General features: G+C 42.1%; 1 protein-coding gene across 3 annotated transcripts in view; it reads left to right on the top strand.

Annotated features, from left to right (window-relative positions):
• Window positions 1-233: 233 nt before the first annotated feature.
• Window positions 234-23,087, top strand: part of LOC138261231 (actin, cytoplasmic 3) — a 62,078-nt gene continuing 39,224 nt past the window's right edge. Inside the window, exons 1-2 of one of the 3 annotated variants that reach the window (XM_069209996.1) lie at window positions 234-425; window positions 17,344-17,475. In XM_069209996.1, the coding sequence (XP_069066097.1) occupies window positions 17,353-17,475 (123 nt within the window). In that variant the 5' untranslated portion in view covers window positions 234-425; window positions 17,344-17,352. Of the gene's footprint in view, window positions 502-17,343; window positions 17,476-23,087 lie in introns of all 3 variants that reach the window. The other 2 variants (XM_069209994.1, XM_069209995.1) reach the window with 2 other exon arrangements.

Below are 23,087 nucleotides of genomic sequence, written 5' to 3'. Positions count from 1 at the left end.
GCGAAGTACAGTTTTAGGTTCTTCTAGGGAAAATGTGAGCATTGTATGTGCGAGCACGCGCGAGACCGCTACAAACAGCACTGCAGGTCTGAGATCATCAGCAATGCGCGTTCACGAATGAATTGTTGAAGAAATACTCGCACGCTAAGTCATGGCCGCCACATTAAGTTCAGGCATAACGTTAGCAATGTGTTTCGCTCGTTGAATAAAAAGTCAGTGCTGGTTCTCTGCCTGTTCTTAAGATGGACGCGGCTCCGAAACTAATGCCATGCCCAGTTCTCAGTTTGTCCTACGTCAAGCACCCTGAGCACTCTGTATGGCTACGCGTGCACGCACCAGAGGCAGTCAGGCGTGCGAGAAAACGATAAAACACCGACGCACGCGCCTTCCCACCCTTCCAGCAGGTCTGACGTTCTTTTCCAAAGGTAACTGTTGCTAGCGACATCCTTTTCTCCCAGCTTTCAGCTTTTGTCGTTCGTCCTTGGTAGCGCAAAATTAACGGTGAGTCGACATTAATACTCTTGCGGATGTATTTAATAGTCCTTTCTGCGGTGTTTTGTATTTATTCGATGAGTCAGCATCATGAGGCCAGTGTCCTTCAGCAGCTCTGTTTATTTAATTGTATTAAAAACTGTAAAACACAGTTGCATCACGTTAGCGCTGTTGAATGTCGGGCTTCAGGGCTGCGACTTTTTTATTATAAATTATTCGGGTATCCGTTTTTGATACTCTTCTTTCTATTATCATAAGATAAAGTGAGGTTTAAAAACATCGCCATGTATTTTGAGGGTGGTTGTTTGTTTTTTAATGTAACAAAGTCATAAACTTCTATATATTTTTTCATATTTAAGTCCACCTGCATCTATGAAAGTATCCTTTAATGTCTGCAATACTTAGTTTACAAAGTTCACTTAGAGTCGTTTTTTCATTGTATTTGGAGGTTGTTGTCAGTGCAAGCAATTTGCTATGATGTTCAGAAATTGGTTAAATAGCTGTAGATTTTGTTGCCAGTTTCTAATGTACCCTTGTACAATTAACAAATGCATTGTGCTCTGTCAAGTAAGGGTCGACCTTTGTTAAGGGTGCAATTTTCACCATTATTTGCTTACAAATTGATTCGAAAGCTGCAGGTTTAGCCAGTTTCTCAAATAAGTAATGCAGTTCTGCAGGGACTCCCCACACTTTCAGTGATGTAATAGTATCTTTTGTAGCTACATTAATCATCTCTTTATTTTCCCTTCTTGTCTGATTTAAGTATATTTTATAGGTGGTCGAAGTTGTGAAATGTTATGGCCTTAGAGTTCGGAATTCTTTTGAAAACCCTCAATGATTTGCATTACGCAAAACTGCTTTGATCAGTGATTATTAACTAGTGGGCTGGGAACCACTGGGCAGGCACAACACCTACTCAAGGAGTCAGCGACTGCTTAGAAAACTAAATTATGTTTACAGATTAATAAAGTGTATATAAGGAATCAGAGCATGAAATTGCAAACTTTCTATAAATGTGGAGGAATTTGGAATTAGAGGCTAAAAATTAAGTTTGTGTCCTCAGATTGATTTGTGGCAGCAGTGCCAGTGAATTAAGCAGAATATAATATGAATGTACAATGAGTGGCCTCAATTAAATTTAGAAGAGCTCCACCCTTCCCATTAAATTAGTGTGTTTTTTTTTTTTTTTTGTGTGTAAAGTACAGTAATGGCATTGGGGTGGGTCAGAATCCCCTGGATTCCACTAAGGATTAAGGGGGAATTTAAGAAAAATTAGGCCTACCTGTAGCAGCAAAGAAATGCTTACCTGAGGTCTTTCATGGATAAATTAGGAAGAGTGGTGGTTGGGGCCCCTTGAATCTTGTTGCTTTGTTCTTTCCACTGAGCCTTCATGCCCTGCCAATACCTGATTGCAGTGGTCCACTCCCACTTTTGTAAGGCTGCTGTGGCTCTCACCCGGCCCTGTGGTGAACCTTGTTCACACCAACCCACCCTAGTATTACTTAGAGCCAGTAGAGCTCTCTTCTACAAAATTTCCCAGCTGGACCCTCAAATATGGACAATCGGTGCCTGAAACAATTTCAATTGTGTTTTAAAGGTTAAAGGTGGTCCCTTTTGGACCTATTGGGCTCAGCAAAGGGCTACCTAGCCCTGCTGCCTCAGTGTATTTGAGTCTCTGGCCTGCAGCTTTCCATTGGAACTGGAGACACCACCGGTTGGAAAGGAGTGTATTTCACACCTTAGGGCAATGCTGCAAGGAGTTTGCCCACAGGTGCTGGAGGAAAGGCCAAGCGCTTCAGTACGCTCTGGATTTTGCACTGGATTCCAGTCCTCCTCCTGCTTAAGGGTCATTCATGTGGTTGGCAATATCCATACACTACTGGCTTCATGAGCCCCCTGCAAACAGTTTTATCTCCGGAATTGTCAATGCTTGGAAGGTGGAACATGGACTGGCTGTGCCCCTTACTGGCTTATGAAGCCATATATGCACGTGAGAGCAACTATTTTCCAGGCAGAGTTAAGGAGGTTAAAAAAAACAAAACTGGGATAGTTGGAAAAAAAAAAAAAAGAAAATCGTGATAAGTCTGGAGACAAGGCAAGAATTGAAAGCAGCAGCACAGTGCTCACTCACTGGCCCACCTTCGCTGTCCTGAGATTGAACCGGTAGATTGATTGCATTTGAAAGCAGATGATTCAGTTTAAAAGGTGTCTGTCTTTTTTTTTTTTTTTTTTTTTTTTTTTTGGTCAAGTCTCCTTTTGACGAAGTATTTAAGAGAAACCTGAAATGGAAAGAAACTTTGTGTGAACCTAAGTTAAGTTTTCTGAAAATGATTTACAAAAGCTTGGCTGCCGTTCAGCATGGCTAAAGGTTAGTGTCAGAGTATGAAGTGGTGTGACAGTGCAGAGTGGTGTAGAACAGGGCAGAGCAACACAGTTGAGTGTAGGTAACTAATGCATCAAAAGAGATGGCATACAGGGTGGGAGAAGGTTTTGTTACCGCCTTGCAGACTGACCCTGTTACATGGATTATTGCACAGTTGCCGATATATTTTAGCGTGGGCGAACTATTTATTTTTCTTCTCTCTCCCCTTCGTGCTCAATGACGGCCATTGGAGCTCCCAGCGCAGAACACCGTGAACTCAATTGGTGGTATTGAAGCACTGGTCACATTGTTCACACCCTTGCTTAATCGATCATTTCTTTTGGTTCTCCCCTTCAAGCTCCATAGCTTTCACAAAAACACCTGTACATGATACATTATTTTACCTAAAAAAAACCAATAAAAAACCCCACAGAAATCCTCAAAGCGGCTCTCCTGACACAGGGGGCGAGCCAATACTACAATATTCACAGCACTTGGAAACTCGCCCTATAATGCTTTGAGGCCATTTCTTTTAGAATTTTTTTTTGCTCATTACTCTGCCTGTAGTGGTTCTAGGGCAATGGGACCAACACCAAAACATTCACGTCAACGCACTCTTTCGGTCTACATCATCTCTGGGTCCCAACACTGGGTCAGTGGGGACTGTAAAATAATAACCCCTCCCACCATTGTCTTTTTTTTTGTTTTGTTTTTTTAAAGCTCTCTCGGGGCTGGAACTTTTGGTTTACAGCTGGGAGTAGACCCTCTAGGGACTAACTATATGGCTACATGACCATGTTTCTTACAAATACTATTTTCATTGTGGTGTCCTCTAGGGGCTGTTCTAAGCATTACAGTCAACATATCCACATAGTACAATATTCGCAGCATGGAAACTCGCCCGTAATGCTTTGCGGGGCATTACTTTTACACATTGTTTTTGCTCATAACTCAGCTTGTGGTGGTCCTAGGACAATGGGGCCACCTTCAAAACACCCACCACAAAGTGCTCTTTCTCTTTACATCATCTCTGGGCCCCAACACTAGGTCAGTGGGGACCCTGAAATAACCCCTTCCACTATTAAGTGTCCTAAGTTCTTTCATGGCTAGAACTTTTGTTTTGCAGCTGGCAGTAGCATTGTTTTAGGGGCCTTGTTTGTCATTGCAGTAGGCCTACTAGCCTTCAAAATGTGTAATGCACTACACCCTCTGGGCTGAATATATGGTTACAGTGCATTACTTTCTGCCATTCTCTTTTCATGTGGTTATGCCTGAAACTGGTCCTAGGATGCTCGTTTCTGGTCCAGGGAGGACCTGGCCTGGCAGTTCGGGCTGGACTGTTCCCATGAAGAACAGGGTCAAGACTAATTTGTGTATGGCTGGGTCCAAACTGGGGTGGCATGGTGAGGAAAAAAAACAATGGATTAAACCCAGATCTGTGTGACTGGGCTGGGGGTGAATGTTTGCATTGTTCAGCATTCCGTCCATCATCTGTTCTTTTTGCATTCGTTATAGGCAGGGCCACTGGAATTATTTTCCAGGAAAAGACCACAATATGAGGTAGGGTTGACCAATTTATTTGGCAAGAAATATCCAGTTATGAATTTACTCAGATAGCTGTAAAACAAGCAACAATGAGACCTATTGCAATGCAATTGCTTGTTAACCATGACATGAATAAAGATAAATCTCTGTTTTATCAATAGACCTCTTTAACTGGAACCCTGCACTAAATTAAAAAAAAACCCTATTACAAGCTTCCAAAAGATATCAAATTTGGTTGAGCCTATCTGGGCGGTATTCAACTACTCGGTTGAGAGGAGGCCACCATGATGAAGCATGCCGCCTTATGACTGGTGTATTGTCTCCACTAATATCTAAAGGGTATTCCGGTAGGACATGATCAGAATCTTCATGTTGTGGAATAAAACTCTAATATTAGTAAGTTACACGGTGCGCAGACCCCCAAGGTCTGGGTAGCATGACCTCCCTAGCATCAGACGTTACTGTCAAGCAGATCTGTTTAGGTTTCTCATGGATTTAGGATGATTAAAAGTCCGAGAAGCACTGGTGCTTCATTGACGAGTTGCTTGCACTAAATTATGGTATTATAAGTACATTGGCTTGAGAAGAGACAGACCATGGGGATTGTATTTCTTTCCAGTGATGAGTAAAGTCGACGGGATGGGGTGGCTGCAAGGCACAGATTGACAGTGTTTCCCTCTCCATTCACCGCAACACTACATAGCACAGATTTTATCCCCAAACTGGAAAAGGGAGCTTTCGAAGCATGGCTGACAAGGAGTTTTCAGAGGGTGGCAGACTAGTTTGATGAAGCAGTAATAATCTCTTGCATACAACAAGTAAAGGGAAAACACAAAGGCAGAAGATATCAGGGCTGGATCTGGGCAGGCTGATATTTGACAGAGAATAGGACAAGACATTCGGCAGAGCATATAACATGTAGGGGTACATCAGTGTTGGAAGTAACGATTGAAATGGTGTCACACATGCTCTGTGGGCGTGGGGGCACGGGTACCTTAATTCATCTACACTGTTACTGCATGAAGATACGCACAAACCCATCAGGCACCTTAGATGACAAATGATGACAAACCTTTCTGATCTGACCTCCAGAAGAGGTAAAAATATGCCACTAGCATTATACACTGCTCGGGAGGGCATGACAGGTGTGTGGGGTGTTTTTTGGTGTGGGGGGCAAAGGTCATTGTAATGGAATACCATTATCACAGGGTAAGATGGTAAATGACGTTAGTTATGAGCACCCTTTTTGACATGCACGCTGTGCTCCACCATCTATCTTTTCATGGAATGGGTTTTGAAGCACCCATTCATTCACCACGTCTGTGTTGTCCATGAATTTGTTTGATTCAGCATAGGGATGCACCATGACATTTCTTGCCGTAATTGGGGGTCATACTAAAGTCTCCTATTTAAAAAACATTGCAAATTTTTGTTGAATGTACTTGACTAGTTTTCCTTTAAAGTTTTAAACTGGAACTACATACAAGAGATATTTAATCCAAATTCATAAACCAGATGGTCTTGGAAAGGAAAGTGTAGTACTCAGTTCGTCATGACAAACAATCAAAGCACTATTTAAGTGTTCAGACCTAATTGAGCAGATTTTTAAATATTTTATTACCTAGGTAAGATAAAACTTCACTTGAAAACTGTTCTACTAATGTCAAAGTAATATCAAGATCTTGCCTTTCAGTAATTTCTTGTTTATCCTTTCATATTATTGTAGATAATGTAACAAACTAATATATTAAAGAATAGTCATACTCCAGACCCTTACTGGAGATGTCCCTGGTTAACAAGGAACTTACTGACTGCAATAAAAACTTCTTGCCCCTCTGAGCTCTAGTTTCTTGCAGTTGTTGGTATCTTGTACAACTAGGTTCAATTTGCTTTATTGCTTAAATTTTCTGTTACCCAGCTCCCAAAAAGGTTTAGGTCTATTGCGCCGTGTATTGTTTTCTAGTGCTGCTTTGATCCCTTTATGCCCAGATCTTGTCCGTCTTGACCGCCAAATCAGTCCGGTCCTTTTCTTCCACGTGAACATTTCTTGCGGAGGCCTGAGGCCTCTTCCAGTAGGTTCCCACCAGTCTTGTTTGACTTTGCATGCATTCCAGCATGTAGTATATTTGATTTATAAAGTGCATAGATCTGTCTTTAATTGGGCAAGTGTCTTGTTAGTGCACATCTGAATTTCCACAGTTCTTACTACAATGGTACATTTAGGTCTGTAGAGTGTTTTACATTATCAGTTGGTGTAGGCAAGAGCTGCATTCTGCATCATGGCACTAGGCATTTGGGGTGGAGGAAGTGGATTGAGATGCCAAAGCCTGCAAAGTTAGCACTGGCGGAGGGCCGGTAAGTCTATTTTCAGTGATATAGGTCTCCCTGAGGCAGAAGTAAAAGGGTCTATAGTCCCCCTTTTTCTGAATGCTATTTAGTGTAAGGAATGTGTTCCCATGGTATAGGTCTGGGATTGTCAATCAGTGGGATATTGGGTGCACAGATATTAAGCGCACACTCTAGCTCGGAGTTTAGCTCAAGCCCAGACTGCATTGCTCTGTGTTGCTTTGGTGGGCGAGTTTCCCAGCCAGAGAACAGATTGTGCTGCAGTGGCAGGTCCGGGCCATGTCCGCATCAACTGCCAATTGTGGCTGAAATGGAGTGGGATGACCCCAATCATGCACATAGTATGCTTGTGCACATAGGTAATACAGCTTGAGCTTTGGAGCCATCATGCTAACCTGCTCAAGCAGTAGTCTGAGTATCTCCCAAAAACAGTCTAGGTTCTTTTCCTGCCCATGCCAATTTCACCATGCAGGATTGTAATCTACTTGAAAAAGTACCTATTCAATGGGGTGGGAATGTTGAGAAAATGGTATTAAAAAAAGGGGGGGGGACAGCAAAATTATTTTTGCTACTGCGATCTGTCCCAATAGGGACAGCGTCAGCTTGAGCAACTTTGCACCCAATCTCCTAAACTAGTAATACCTGCATAATATTTGTCCTGTCTAGCAGGTGTCAAGATACCTGCTCACCCATATCCATGAGGTATCTTACGGAGGATGTGCACCACTTGGGGAAGTCAAGTGGGTACTCCTGCCGCTGTTGTGAGAGTAAAGATGGTTGAATATTGCCCATTGAGAATGATGACGCCAGAGAATTCTCATATGACAGGCGAGAGGTTCACCTCTGGTTCACATATCTGATGTCATCGACATATAGAAATACTAAAAAGTCACTGAGCCAAGAAGTTGAGTGCTCTTTCAGAGTCATGCTGATGACATCTCACCGCCAAGGGCTTTATGGCAATGCAAAGAGAATAGGGGACAGATGGCAGCCCTGTTCAGGTCCCCAAGTGATTGTGACTGACAGATATTTGCCTGTTCGATCTGATGCAAGCTGTTAGCGAGTGTAGCTCCTGAATAATCAGTTTTATTTGTGCCAGCACCCCGAAGAGGTAATGCCATTCAGTGAATCAGAAAGTTTTGGTGGCCTCCAAAGTTGAACTGTTAGGAGATTGTTTCCATATGAGCTGTCCACATGCCTCAAGTCAGGTGATGTGGATTACATCACAGCACCTTTCCAGAGAGGGTCTGAATGTTATCTATGGAAATCATACATTCAATTGGTTGTAGCTTTTTGGGGTGATACAAATGAGAATGAACACTGATGATCAGTTCAATGAAGTTGGATCTTTACTGGCCAGTCATCAACCGCTCTCTATAACTGTCCCCTCTGAAATGCCACCCGAGGATCTCATTCCACGTTACATGTTATAGCATGGAATGTCAAATTTGAGATCACCACAACATCTTCCTTCTGTGTACACAATAACTGAATATAAATGCATTTCAAAATACAGAAGTAAAATCTTAATCACAATATCCAGCAGGTTTTTTAATCATCCTCTTCTTTGTCTTAATAGACACTTTCAAACCAGGTTTGTTTTTTGATTTTTGTTTACTGTGATTTTTAATCCCACACAAGAACATCAGGAGATCTCCCCCAAGTGCCACCATCGTAATCTCCTTAATTTTCACTATTCTGCTTTTATTCCACCATTCTTGACCTTGGATGCGTACTGCGTTTTGGAAACTGCGTCTACTCTCTGGACTTCTGAATTTGGACAACCCCTTAGCCACACGAATGGGATCTTTTACTCCTATCCAATCACCTACATTAATTTTGGTTCTTTCTACCTGTGCCTTGTTTTGTATCATTGTCTTGTTTCATTTTATTCTGAAACTTGTGAACACAAGGTCTGATGATCTCATCTAAAGACTTAGATTTATCACCTTTGGTCTTAAGCAGGACAGAGCTTAGAGGCCGAAACACAACCTCATCACTTCAAACAGGCTTACCCCAGTTCATTTTGAGAGGAACGATGTGACCACAACATGTCCTCCACTGCTTCATTCTCTTCTATTTTATTTTGAATCGCCCATTGTATACATATTAGACCATTTCCTTGAGGATGATAAAATGCTACCCGCTTGTGTTGGATGGCATATTTTCCCCAAAATTCTTTCAATTCTCTAGAGATAAACCCCCTGTTGTCTAACACTTATTCTTTATAAATAATCTCTTCAAACGTTTAATAACTGCATTTGGTTTGGGTTGCTCCATAAACTCTACTTCCTACCATTTGCTATATTAGTCCATCAACACAAATCTATATCTTTTTGCTAGGGTCCTAAAGGGACCAATAAAAACAATGGCCACCTTAATCATCGGGGGTCCTGCAGGCAAAATACTTGGTGTTAAAGGTGTTGGTTGAGTTTTCAACACTTACTTATGTGTGAGGAATTGTGTGATCTATGCAAACAGTGAAAATTTCAAGATCCATACCTGGCCACCAATAACACTCTTATCTTTCTCTTAGTAATGGTGTGCCCTAAATATCCTTGATGACTAATCATAATGATTTTGTCTCTTAAGCCTCTGGGTGGAATGAATTTATGGTTTCTCATCAAATTACCATTGTTCTCTAATGATGATTCATCTGCAACTTTAGTGTAGGCTTGTAAATTTGGCAGTGAACTTTCCTTGGGCTAACCATGGGTCAAATAGTTCTTTATACGTACCACATCTTCATTGTTTAGCATTTATTTGTTGCACTCAGTCTCCATAGAAGTGTTTCCATCACACACATCTACAACTGCAATCAAACACTCATTCTTCTTCTACCGAATCTATTTCCAAGTTGATTGGTGAACGAGACAAATAATCGGGCCTGATATTTTTTCCCACCAGGAAAATACTCTACTTTGAAATCATACTGTAGTAGTTTTAAACTCGATCTAGCAATTCCTGGAGTGTGTTCTTTGATAACTTCTCCACTAAGGATGTTTACTAACTGTTTATGATCAGTCTTGAGTTTAAACCTTCTCTCCCAAATGTAGTTCTTGAATCGCTCAACAGCAAGCCAATAACTCTTTTTCTGTTACGGAAAAAACTTTCGTTGAGTGTCAAAGAACATAACGCAAACCCTATAGTTTGCTAGCCCCATCGTTACTAGCGTCTACAATAATAGTGCCAACTTCAATAGATTCAAATGGACATAAAATTCCTGCCTCGACTGTCATTTTAAAGTGCTCTACATTCTTCCTGTGATTTTGCATCTCCCACAAATTCTTTATTTTTCTTGAGACGTTCCTGTAAGTTTGCTGTTTTGGTAGAAATATTCTTAATGAATTTTTGAATAAAATTCACATAAACGCAGAAAAGATGTGACATGGTCTTTTGTTTTTGGTTCAGTTGCACTAACAGTCCCTTCTACCAAACCTGATCTTGGTTTAACCCCAGCTTTTGAGATCACATGACCTACGTACTCTGTGCTTGATAAAGCAAACTCAATTTTTTTTACATTTGCTACTTCACCATATTTTTGTAATCTTTGTAACACTTTATTCATTACTTCATCATGGGTATGTTCATCCTCACCAGTGATCAGTATATCCTCCTTAAATGTTACTTCAGGGTACTGAAGCTGTTGTATGTTTTCTAAAACCCTCAGACAGAAGCAGCGGACGCCAACCCAAAAGGCATCCTTTTGAATTGAAAAATGCCGAAAGGTGACACTACAGCTGTGTAATGCCTTGAAGTTTCGTCTAACTCAACCTGATGATATGCCAAAGATAAGTCTATTTTGCTGAAAACTTTTTGCAGCAAAAGTAGGTGTGATGTCATCAATGCATGGTAAATGATGTGAATCGACCCATATGACCTTGTTCGGACCATGCAATTCAATACAACCTCTTAAATGTCCATTCTTTTTCATGCAATGACCAATGGAGATAACCAAAGTGATGACTCAGTAGGTTTTATAACTCCATCAGCAACCATTTGTTTGAGAATACTCTAAATCCTGACACACACTGAAGGGTACGTTTCTCAATTTGTTTTACAGGTGGGGCACCATTTTGTACTTTGATCTTATGTTTGATACCTGTGATCCTGCCCAAACTATTACTGAACACCTTATTGAACTTTTGTAATCTAATATTCTTGGTTTGTTTGTCTTGAACTACCAGAGATTCATCATTTAACTCATCGGTAACTAACAAAACTTGAGCACTCCTCCCTGGTCTTAATGTCATACCGAATCCCCCCTCCCCCAACGTACGACCGAGCTTCTGTCGGAGGGTAACAAGTCCTCTTCCCCATATGTTTGTAATAGCAATTCTTTAGTAATTATGGTCATCCTTGCCCCAGAATCTATTAAAAGGCGTAGTTTCTTCCCATCAACCTCAATGTTTTCATGAGGGTCTATGCAATTTTATGTTCACCACATTGGACCACTAGTATTACATCTTTCTTTGGGTTCACTTAATCACTAGTGCTTTCATTTGGATAAAGTTCTTCAATCACATTCACTTTATCAGGTGTTTTACTACATTGATAAACTTTGGCAAAATGCCCTATTTTCCCACAAATACTGCACTTTCCATTTTTATCTGGACATGGGCAAGTGTTAGCATGTCTAGGATTACAGCATCTGAAATATGTTACTTCTGCTTAAGAATTAATCTTTAGTTTGGCTCTGTTGGTCTCTTGGTTCATTCTTTAGTGTAATTGCTGGAGTTCCCTTTAATTTTGACTGCGCTTACTCCAACATGTTCTTTTTGTGATAGTTCCTTGCATGCTTTCTGAGAAATTTCTATACTTTTTAAAGTTTCTACTGTTTGTCAAAGAAGGATTTTTTAAAGTTCCGTTTTTTTTTTCTTGAACTTTCTTATCCCAGCAGTGTGCCACTATTTGATTGCGAATAAGTAGTGCCGTAAAGCTTTCAAATTCGCATTCGGAAGCTAATGTACGTAAAATTGCCACATAACTGTCAATTGATTCATCTTGACGATCGATGTGCTCGTGTGAAATGTGTGTCTATTTACTATCAAGCTTGGTTGAACATCAAACTGCTTTACATTTTTTTTTTTTTTTTTTTTTTTTTTTTTTTTTTTTTTTTTTTATACTGTAAGTTGATTCTCAGCAATATCATTGCTTCACCATCCGGTAATTCGTACAGTGACAAGTGTTCATAAACTGATTGGCCTTCAAACCCTAAATTGTGTTCTAATAAAAATCCCTGTGCCAACTTCTCCAGTGTGTTGGTGGAGCTCCAGGTGTTTGTAATAACGGTAGCGGAGCACTGATGCTCTGCCTACTGGCCATGATAATGTGTTGTAGTATGTAAAAATAAATTTAACACTGCTTCACTTCTATTTCAGTGGATCTGTAATTGTGTGCAGATCGCAGTAAAATTGGCAAACTCATGAGTAATATAAATGCAGATCGCAGTGAGTTTATTCGTGGGGGTTGTAGTAAAATCCACTTGGTCGTGAGTATTATGCGTGCAGATCGCAGTGAAGTCAACACATTTCTATGAGGGGTTTATTAATCGTGCGGATCACAGTGAGGTCCACATGCTTCTGTGAGGGGTTAGATCACCGTATGTGTCGCTGCGTATTATGCATGTAGATTGTATGCTTCTGTAATGGACTTCGCCAAAGTATGTCCGCCGTATATATTTTGCATGCAAATCGCAGTTTCCCAAAGTATGGCTGATGTGCGTATTTGTAAGTGCTATGTGCCGTGGGTGCCTCAACTTGCGTAGGGCTAAATGTACATAATGTAACATGATGCTGGACGTGAATGGGCGTGATGCTGGACGTACATGAGGCTATGTAGCGCGGAGGAGACCGTTGGGGAGTGGAAGTAACGATCACATATAAAATTGTCAAATTTGAGCAAAATGAACATACATGACTGGTCTCTGACATGGAGCCTGTCAAAATACAGGGATATGGAATTCCTATTGCCCGACGCCCGGGACATCTTGTTTGGGGTCAAGGGCAACAAGTTTTTATGTTTACTTTGTCCTTGGGACAAGTAGGCCCAACCCTCTGCAGCACAAACTCTTTGGCTGCCTGTTTACAGAGAGTGTAACTCTCTGCAGTTAATGTGTTGCCAAAAGATAATGCTGTTCAACTTGTATTTATGGTTCATTATTTGAAAGCCTTCATTATTAGGGTGAGTGCTGTAAATAAATGTTTTAAGGTCACACTTCACTACTGACGTTGGTTCCAGTACAAAAAAAAAAACATGTATACACATGTTTGAAAAGTTTAGGCTATGAGGCTAAGTATAATGCTCCCAGAATGCTCTCTGATTAGATGCAAATGAAGTGTCATTTAGTAAAATGTGTTGATGCATGCTAGTATTTCCCAAAAATATTTCTAATGGAAAATCAGTGTAACCATTTTCAACACGATTATGGGAAGCATGAAAATAAACAAACACTGACAAAGCCAACTGATCTGACATATTTTTATAAGTCTTTTAGTTTCATCAATGCGTGTCTCATTTTGACATGGCTTTTGTAACACTTTATTGTTGTGGGAGCTACCAGGCCCTCAACATTGTAACAAACACTGGCAAAAAAAAACCAAAATGTTTTTGAATTCTAAAAGCACACGTTGCCACCAGTGGCATAACAAAGGCCCTGCAGCCGCCCTCCAGGGGGGCCCCTTCAGCACAGCACCTGCCCTGAGTGAGTCTGGAAAGGGGGCTCCTCCATGTTCTTTGCAAAGAGGCACCCTCCAGTTTCGTTACGTCACTGATTGCCACTGTAGTTCCTGACACTGAAAAAAACTACTTTGTGTGCCAATATGCCTCTTGTGGAAGAGCAGAATGCGATCATTCACAGTAAAGCCAGCCGAAAGAGAGAGAAATAGAAGTTTAATAAAAACAAAATTTCTTAACATCAGACCTAATTAAGGACCAAGACCCACATGTAGGTAGCTTTTTGCATGTCGCTAACAGAGGCTTTCACTGTTTGCGACGTGCAAAAAGCACATTGCGATGCACAAACCTGGTTACCGAATCGCAAAACAGGTTTGCGACTCGCAATTAGGAAGGGGTGTTCCCTTCCTAATTGCGACTCACAGTGCAATGTAGGATTGTTTTGTGACCACAAACGCGGGTGCAAACCAATCGCAGTTTGCACCCATTTCAAATGGGTGCTAACACTTTCGCAAAAGGGAAGGGGTCCCCATGGGACCCCTTCCCCATTGTGAATGTCACTGTAAAAAAAAAATTCAGAGCAGGCAGTGGTCCTGCGGACCACTGCCTGCTCTGAAAAAATGAAACGAAAACGTTTCATTTTTGCGTTTTTGTAATGCATCTCGTTTTCCTTTAAGGAAAACAGGCTGCATTAAAAAAAAAAAATAATAATGCTTTATTGAAAAGCAGTCACAGACATGGTGGTCTGCTGTCTCCAGCAGGCCACCATCCCTGTGAGGGCCGCCATTCTCAAGGGGGTCGCAAATTGCGACCCACCTCATGATTATTCATGAGGTGGGCATTTGCGAAGCCCTTGCGAATCACAGATGGTGTCAGGGACACCATCCTACATTCGGATTTGCGACTCACAAATTGCGAGTCGCTCTGACTCACAATTTGCGGGTCGCAAATCTGAAACTACCTACATGTGGCCCCAAATTCTTAAAGAAAGTCACAAAAGTGCACCCATGGTATATGTCGTACCCCTATAAAATATTTGTGAACTGTATTTTAGCATGGGTAAATATGATGTGTAGATTTGCTCATGTGAAAATCTATTGAACATTTGCAAGTTCATTTTCCCTCCAGCCACTTTCTTCCCAACCCTGGAAGAAGTTCTAATTCTGCCATTGTCAGGAGTAAATGTCCAACCTTTCTTATTATGGGAAAATATTAGAGAGAAGCTGGTGAAAATCTTTAAAACATGCAGGTTAATAGGTTTGCAGCCTCAAAGGCATTCCAGCCCTAGAACTATTGCTTACTGCTTCCTCCAGCCCCAGTATGCAGATCTGCAGAAAGGTGGCAAAATAAGGAAATTGCTACAGTAGGGATTGAAACTGCAAGTATTCAAGCCCTACTATGGTAGTTGCCCTGGCATAATCAGAGAGGCTATTATCAAAGCTCTTACATAATGAGATTGCTGCCATAATTTGTCGCCACACTACATGGCACCAAAGGGACAAGTAGATCTTTTTACAGGACAAGTAGATTTGAGAAGCAACCTGTCCCCTGGACAAGTAGATATTTTAATAAATTCCACACCCCTGAAAATATCACAACAAAAACAAGCAACTGGCCTGAAACTACCCCAAGCTTGTTGCGCTCGATGAAGGAAATTCCCTCGAGGTCCCGAAAAACTGGAAATGGATTCCTGACTGGCCAGTTCGTCGCCAGATTTTGTGGTGAAGCGAATGAGAATGAACATCGCTGATCAGTTCAATGAAGTTGGATCTTTGTTGGCTACAGACATCGCCTGTTCTCTACAACTGTCCCCTCTGGAATGCCAAGGGTTCTGACAGCCTTTCTTCTGGTGAACTGTCTCGAGGATGTTCTTGCTGGGGTTTTTCTCTTTGGGAATTATTAATTTCAGTCTGCTGCTAAACTGCTGAAGGGTCTTTAGGTTGAGAACACTTTCTTACTCCTGCCTGTTGCTGCTTGCTTCATCACATTCTAGGCCACTGAATTCTCTAAATCTTCATACATCCTGCATGCTTAGTGCCTAACAACTTGCACATTGCAATTTTGTGCAAAGAGGCTTTTATTATCCTAGACAATGTTTGTTTTCCTTTCTAAAATAAATAGTTGACTTGACAACAGACCAGAAGCACAGTAAAGTGCAGACCATCATTTGGGCGTAATATACAGAGTTTAACCAACCGTGCACCAGTCCTTACCATGTAAAAAGATTTGTTCTTCTAAAGAATATATACAATATTACTGTTCCCCTCCTCCCCCGCCACCCCAAACCCCCCCTCACAGGATTTTTGTTTGCGAAAACATGTTTTGTGCAGTAATGCTAGAGTTCATACTAACGATTTCTCACTACTTCGTGCATCAGAAAATCTTCTGATCATGCATTTTGAATGTGGCTCTGCTGACTCCTAGAATGCACACGTCTGTCTGATTTTTGGCTTCCAAATTGGCATTGGGACATACCTGTGGAAGAGAGTGGAGATGATAGTGTTTGTTTGTGTCTGTTTCTGAACTCCGAGGAGATCAGAGTGACATGAGGTCCAGCTGGGGAATCCAGATTGTGGGATGCAAGTTATATTGCTAGAGCTTGTTGCCACATTTTTAGTTTTCTATTGTATTTATTTGATTGTAGCCTGAGTAATCAGCTTTTGAAATGCTGCATACTGGCTTCGGTTTTCACTTAATATGTGGTTAGGTGTCTTTGGACTCAATAGAGACCCACCAGCCAGCAACAAGATCATACAGTACCTCAAGGAATATATTAAATATTCCCCATGTTAACTTCTAATCCACAGGACTATCTAGGCCCAGAGGACCTTTGTATGACCTGGAGGGGGTATGAACTCCAAGAACGTTTCTGGAGGCACTGTGCAAATGTAGAATACCAAGGTGATTCCAGATCCCTGTTCTTAGCAAGTCGAAATAGAAATAAGTGACCCAAGGGTAACCATCAAATGTAATTGAGAACCAATAGAACAAGCCATTTGACAATATAAACTGCAGCCCTAAGCAGATGTTTGGACATCTGACAAGTAGTACTTTCTGTGATTTGTTTGCAGAAATTAAAATAAGTGGTTGCCTAGAATGGAAAATAGCAATAACCTTTTCAATTATCTTGCCTGGGAAAGGCACTCTAGGTATATTCCAGAAGTCATGAAGACAGACTGTCTATGGGAGCCTTTAAGACTCCAATCAAATCCCGGCTTGCACAGAGTGGGAAGCACTTTCTGCTCTAAATATATATGGTTGTAAGAAGTCGAGGTATTTCTAAAAACTGAGCAAGACTTTCTAATATGAAGTTGTCTTTTACAAGAAGTGCAAAATCCGGTAGTGCACCATGTAAAAACCTGTTGCAATAAGGAGAAAATAAAATAGTTTTTTTTCTTAAGCTTAAAATTGGATTTAAAAACCTGCATAGTATTGCAGTTGTGTGCCAGTAATGAAGACAGCAGGAGCGTGTAATGAGTCTTCAGAATCCGCGATATCGAAATTTGTAAGGTGATATGCACTTAACTCTAAATAATCTCGAATGCCCAGGAGGATCACTAAAGGGTGGCATTCATAATTCTAGTACTCTAATTGTCAAGTCTCTCCAAGCTGAAAAGAAAACCTTCGAACATGCTCTGTCTTTTCAAGCAAACTAGGATTGTGTCAATGTATGGACATAACCATTTATATGAGCCAATTGATTACCCCTACCCTTATTTTTGGAAGGTAAGGAGATGCGTTTTGTAAGATTATTGCAGATGGGCAATATTCCATAGGGAGGTGGGAGAGCTGATTTAAAATACCAAAGGCGAACATCAAGTAGCAGTAGGTTGCAGTTGCTTGCACAAAGTGATTGTATTTCTTGGATTATTATGAACTGGATTGAAATTTTAACTGCTCCATATTTGTATTTCCCCTTTCAGTAGACCACCATGGAAGACGAGATCGCAGCGCTGGTTGTTGACAACGGATCTGGTATGTGCAAGGCTGGCTTTGCAGGGGATGATGCACCTCGTGCCGTCTTTCCATCCATTGTGGGACGCCCAAGACATCAGGCAAGTATTTCTTGGACATAATTTCCATTATCTTTGCTGGCTAGGTGGAACTAGACTATGCTTGCTTTAAATGATCCTATCAGTTTTGTCTCGAGTCCAGTCCCCGGTGTCCTCATTTGCTCCCTTTTGTTTCTCAAAGCAAAATTTCTAGGTTTTGTCAAGAACAAACTAAACTCTTCTTTAAAAAAAAAAAAAAGAGTGCTTTGAAAATATCCCTAGTAACTGCCTAGCTACTAATAATCCATATGCAATTAACAATCCGCTCCATCCTATTGTGTACTGTGCAACAACTCAGTCCAGTTGCCAAAGCTCTAGTTGTCCCATAACTTCCTGAATGATGTACCACTTCCCCCAAGGATTGTTTGTTGCTTTTCGAACTAATAGCCACAAAGCCTACTAGCTAACAGCCAAGAAACTTGATAAATCCTCTTCCACCTTTACTACACCACTTGACTGCTCTTGGAATTTAAAAAAAAAGCTAATCACCAGGCATTCTGGTGTAATTTGTAACCTAGTTTTCCTGTGCAGATAAAACATTGTCAACCTTATGAGTTTGTCTTGGTGGACATGGTTACCAGTGAGGCTGGCATGAGGGAAACCTCCATCATCCCCATGTCTACTTCACCCACCACCCTGTATACTGTTCACTCTTCCACTAAGGGTTGCCCTTTTCTCCCCTCCCCCTGCCCATCAACTGCCCCAAAACACTAATGAACCACCTGGCTTAACTTCTCATTCCACAGGATCATCAGAATAGGAGGGGTGGGGTGTAGTCGGAGGCATTATTCCTTATCCTGTGCTTGTGCTGAAATAGCTATAGATTTTTTAAAAGCCTATCCCGATTATTAAGAATGAGGCAGCTAATACAACTAGATGGTGGTGGGACGCCATCGTCTGTGTTCCCTTCCCTGCAGGTCATGAGTTTTAAACTTGGAAACAAATGTTAGTCCTGTGTGGTCCCGCCCTGAAGTTATTGACCTTGAAACAAGACAAACTTCCATTATGTTTGCAATCACTCTGTTCCTTGGTGCCTAGCCCAACTTCTAGTGAAAGCTGAATAGACAATACACATAAAAATGACCTATTTGGTTGCAACAATATAGGAAAAGTTATTTATTGCCCAACTGGGGTCCCCATGAGATGCATGACAGTTAATAGCATAATAGCCAGGTGTGTGTGAAACCCTCTTTTAAAACCTACTATACTATTTTCCTGCCCCGCCACCCCCCAACACAGTGCCATTCCCTCCACTTCATAGCCAACATTTGTTTCAGCTGTCAGCCATTCAATAATTAACAGTGCATAAAAATACATTAAAAACAGGACGTTTTCTATAACCGAGAAGAGCGTGCTAAACGCAATCCATTGAAAATACACAATTACAATAAAACACCACATTACATCCCAATGTGACAATCCTGCATAAACAAGATTTATAAAAGAGCAAGTGCTGAAAGAAAACACTTAAAGGCAAGCAACCAGCCCACTATTAAGCAGAGTATAGGGTTCCCATGTAGCGGACAACAGGTTCATCATGAATATGTATCACGCGAGAACTGGGAGTAAGATGCTAGGGTTATATGTTGTATCCCACTAGGGGAGGACGGCCATCTCCCCCGGAGGCCCACGCAAAAATGCAAGCTATGCAGGAGCTCTTGGATGATTGTGCTGCACTAATCCCTAACACAGAGGGCAGCTCAAGTGAGGCCACACAACCCATAAGAACAACACAACGACATTCAGAATGTCCGTCCCCTTTCACAGTGACAATGCCGACTTGACAGAGTTAACTGCATAAAATTTAGAGGGGAATCGGCCAGGGCTGGCAGGCAAATTCGTGTTTATTATAGTACAGGAGAAGGTGGATGTGTTATCTATCCAACCGAAGAAACAATCTCCACCCTCGCTTCCTGAAGGAAGCCTAAAGATGCAGGTTAGGTAATCACTGGTTGGCAGGATGCCAAACCTGTACTTACCATACACCTTTCTTTTTAACTCTGGATATAACACATCCACATGTTCTGTACACATGAAACCATGGGTATTGCATAAATCATATGCAAGGGACCCTGGCCTCATGTCCAGGCATTACTTCATTATCAGATGCACATGATATCTATCTTTGATTAGGCACTCATTTTTATAGGAAGCATCTTCTATTCTTTCCAGATACACTACAGCTTTGGGATTTCTTACCTGCATAGCCCAGTAGAGGACCGGTCTTAATGCTACCATTTCTGAAATTGAAGTAAGAATAAGCTCCCTGTAGAGCCCCAACAGTGGGGTAACATGCCCCAGCAGGACTCTAAGGAAGTTTGTACTCTGCTCCTTGGAGCGCTCACACATATTCCCAAAGCTCTCCCCCTTCGAGCGTAGCCACCACAGCCCCATGCTTAAATATTTGTAAAATAATGCTAATTCTTCTACCACCCGCTTTGTACCCAAATTTAAGTACTGCATCTGCCATTTGTTGCAGGAGTAGGGCTGCCTTCTGCACCTGATTTCTCCACTGTAAATTCCGTGAAGTGGATACCTAAATAGTCAAACTGCTTACCGATTTCTAGGACCACCCTCAATCATGGGCACCTGCTTGAAACTGGGGGATGGGCTGAGATCGATACTTTGTTTTGCTACCATTCATAGTCAATGACTCCCTAAAGCAGTATTTCCCGAAACGCTGCAGAAGCCTATGGGTAGAGTTCTCTGTTTGCGCCATTAGTACTGCATCATCTGCATAGAGTAGCAATGGCACCCTTTTTCCAGCTCTGATGGAGCCGTCAGAAGGGTATTCTGTGGAGTCATTCTTGAAACTATAAAGGGCAAGAGTGTCAACATGCACCCCAAACACCCTTTTCAACCAGTACCCCGCTGAAGGGCCATACCTGACTCTAGCCGTGTTACCAGTGTGGAGGGCCATTATAGCAGTTGCCAGAGATGGCTCCAATTCTAAATCCTGAAGGGACTGCCATAGCTTCGCTCTATCCACTAAATCAGAGTATTTTTTTTCAGGTCTATACAAATGAGATACAAATATGACTGACTACCCTGAATTTATGGGCAGTCGTATAGAACCCGAGAGCCTCATCAGGGGTCATGATCGGAAACCAGCTTGGACTTCTGACACAATGTTGTGGGCATCTACCCATCCTGGAGGCGATTTAGCATAATCCTCCCTAGCACTTTGCCCGACCCGTCAAAAAGGCCCCAGGCGATAGTTGGATGGACTAACCCAGTCACCCTTCTTGAAAATGGGCGCGATAATGGCGGAGTGCCACGAGGAGGGCATGGTATTTCTGGCTAATGCAGCATTAAACACCTTAGTAAGGATGCTACTCTTCTGGTAGGGAAACTGTCCTGGCAGAGCTGTAGAGTTGGTGCTATATAAAGACCTAAGATGCCTGGACCACGCCTCCGGGCCATCGTGGGATTCTACAGTGTTTACTGCTCCTCTCTCTACAGATTTAACCAGCTCCTTAAACCTTCTGGTATCCTTCCCGTGGGAGGCCCCCCTCCGTTCCTCCCAAAGTGCCAGTTGACGTGACTTTATTTTCAGGAGGCGTCTGTACGTCCCCACTGGCACTCCCGGAACAGAGATTCACACTTGGGCCAGAATGACGTTGCACCAGGGCGGTGGAAACAGCTCTCCATTTCATAACATTCATCATACCAGCTGGCCCCGGCACTACTTCTCCGTACCCTGAGAGCCCTGATCTTGATTCCTGAAGGCTTGGACCACAGGGCCCGTCAGTTCCTTCACCATCCCTTCATAAGCTGCCATTACTCTGTCAGCACGTAGAGAATCCACAATTGTAGAACCAAATTGTTGCATGATATCTTCAGCAGAGGAGATCATGATATTTCTCTGTACTCCATCTTATTCTCCTCCTACGGTTAGATTGAGTAATCATTGGATCAAAGGAATCTTCCCCTGGTTTTAAAACCTTGCCAGACAGCCGTGAGCAAAGTTTTATATGCCACAGGGTCATGATCACTCCACCCTACTCACAGCAATCCAATCAAACACATATTCCCACCCCTCTCTGATTAAAATATAATCGATTAGTGTTTAGCTTCTTCCTTTGTCAAATGCTGTCATGGCAGTGCTATCTGACAGGGTACGACCATTAATAAAGCGCAGGTGACTATCAAAGGTCAGAAAACGCATTTTGAGTATTAAAAGCACCGCAAATCAGAAGCCGGTACTACCCCAATTTCCCCTCCTTTATTATTTTCCAATTAGCCACTACCTCCTTAACACCTGCAGTATAAGAGTCAAAATATCCCCATATCGCTTGGACTGTTGGTGGCCATCAAGGAGGGATATACATATTGAGCATGCCAACCACTATATTCTGTATCTGGCAACCATATTCTCACATGCTGTACATTAGATGTCAGTTTGGCTACTCCCAGATGTTATATTCTACATCCACACAGCTGCCCCCTCATCCCCCTCCTCCCCGAGGACCAATACCCTCTTTATCCTAGTAGCCTGGATATGGTGTTCCAGAAACCCACTTACACTGACTCGCTCAATGGCTCAAGTTTCCTGAAAGCAGCAAATGGAAAATTTCTCAGTGAACTTCAGCCAGTCATCATCCTTTGTTCCAGCCAAGCCGGAGATGTTCCAAGATAGCACAGGAAGATGATCATTACTGCCGCAGCCCATCATGCCCGCTTTGGAGGACCCCACTTGGTGTGGAGCAACTGACGCAAAGGGCACTTGATTACTACCTCTTTTGCCACTGGCCTCTCCGGATGACACTGAGGTCATTGGGTTGACCTTGTTTGTGCCAGACTATCTGCATGGAAATGACCTGGCACATCAACAACAGAGTATTGCCATCAAGATGCATGCAAAATTTGGATCACGATCATCACAAAGCCATGGTCAGCTACTTGGCTTGACCTCGCCGGCCATACCACAAAAGACATCAATTCCCCAAAATGCAAGGGGTAGGTTAAGTGAACATGTGTACTCTTACTGCAGATGCAGAGGGTTGACCATTCCTCCCACTTTTGCCTTGTTTGCCCTGTAGCACTGTCTGATTTGCAATTAAGATCAAGAACTTAAGAATGTTTGGTTGAATTACTGCTTACTACTAACGAGGCAACACACCACATTAGCAGATGGGTGGTGCCCTACATCACAAGTTGTGCAATGTTGTAAGGATGTTTGATTGTCCTATTGCTTAAGTGGGAAGTTATCTGGTTTGGATGCCCACAGTGTGATCTCTGAATTTGTGGTCGGAGTAGGTTTCGGAGGCCCCATTTGATTTATTGTCAATCCTGTTGCTTCAGGTTAGAGTAAGACCTGGTCCTTTCATCTAAACAGTGCATGAACACCTTCAGCAGTGCTGGGAGGAGTCTCTAAAAATTTATCACCAGAGAATGCTGCCTGGGTGATGGAACTGATACTCTTTCAGAACTGCCTAAACTGCAATTACAAAGATCTGCAGGAAGCCCACCATGAGATGTGCAACCTGTGTCTGTCACACAACCACCGCAACGCCTCCTGTGCCTCACTTTCAGATCCAGGACGACCCTTTGATATTGAAGGCAATAGCGCTGGCCACACCAGATGCTGTGCCAGCAGTGCTTTTTGCAGCCCC

The sequence above is a fragment of the Pleurodeles waltl genome, chromosome 10, assembly GCF_031143425.1.
Source record: "Pleurodeles waltl isolate 20211129_DDA chromosome 10, aPleWal1.hap1.20221129, whole genome shotgun sequence".
NCBI lineage: Eukaryota > Metazoa > Chordata > Amphibia > Caudata > Salamandridae > Pleurodeles > Pleurodeles waltl.
Note: the sequence above shows the minus strand (reverse complement) of the source record. Positions and strands in the feature narration are given on the sequence as shown.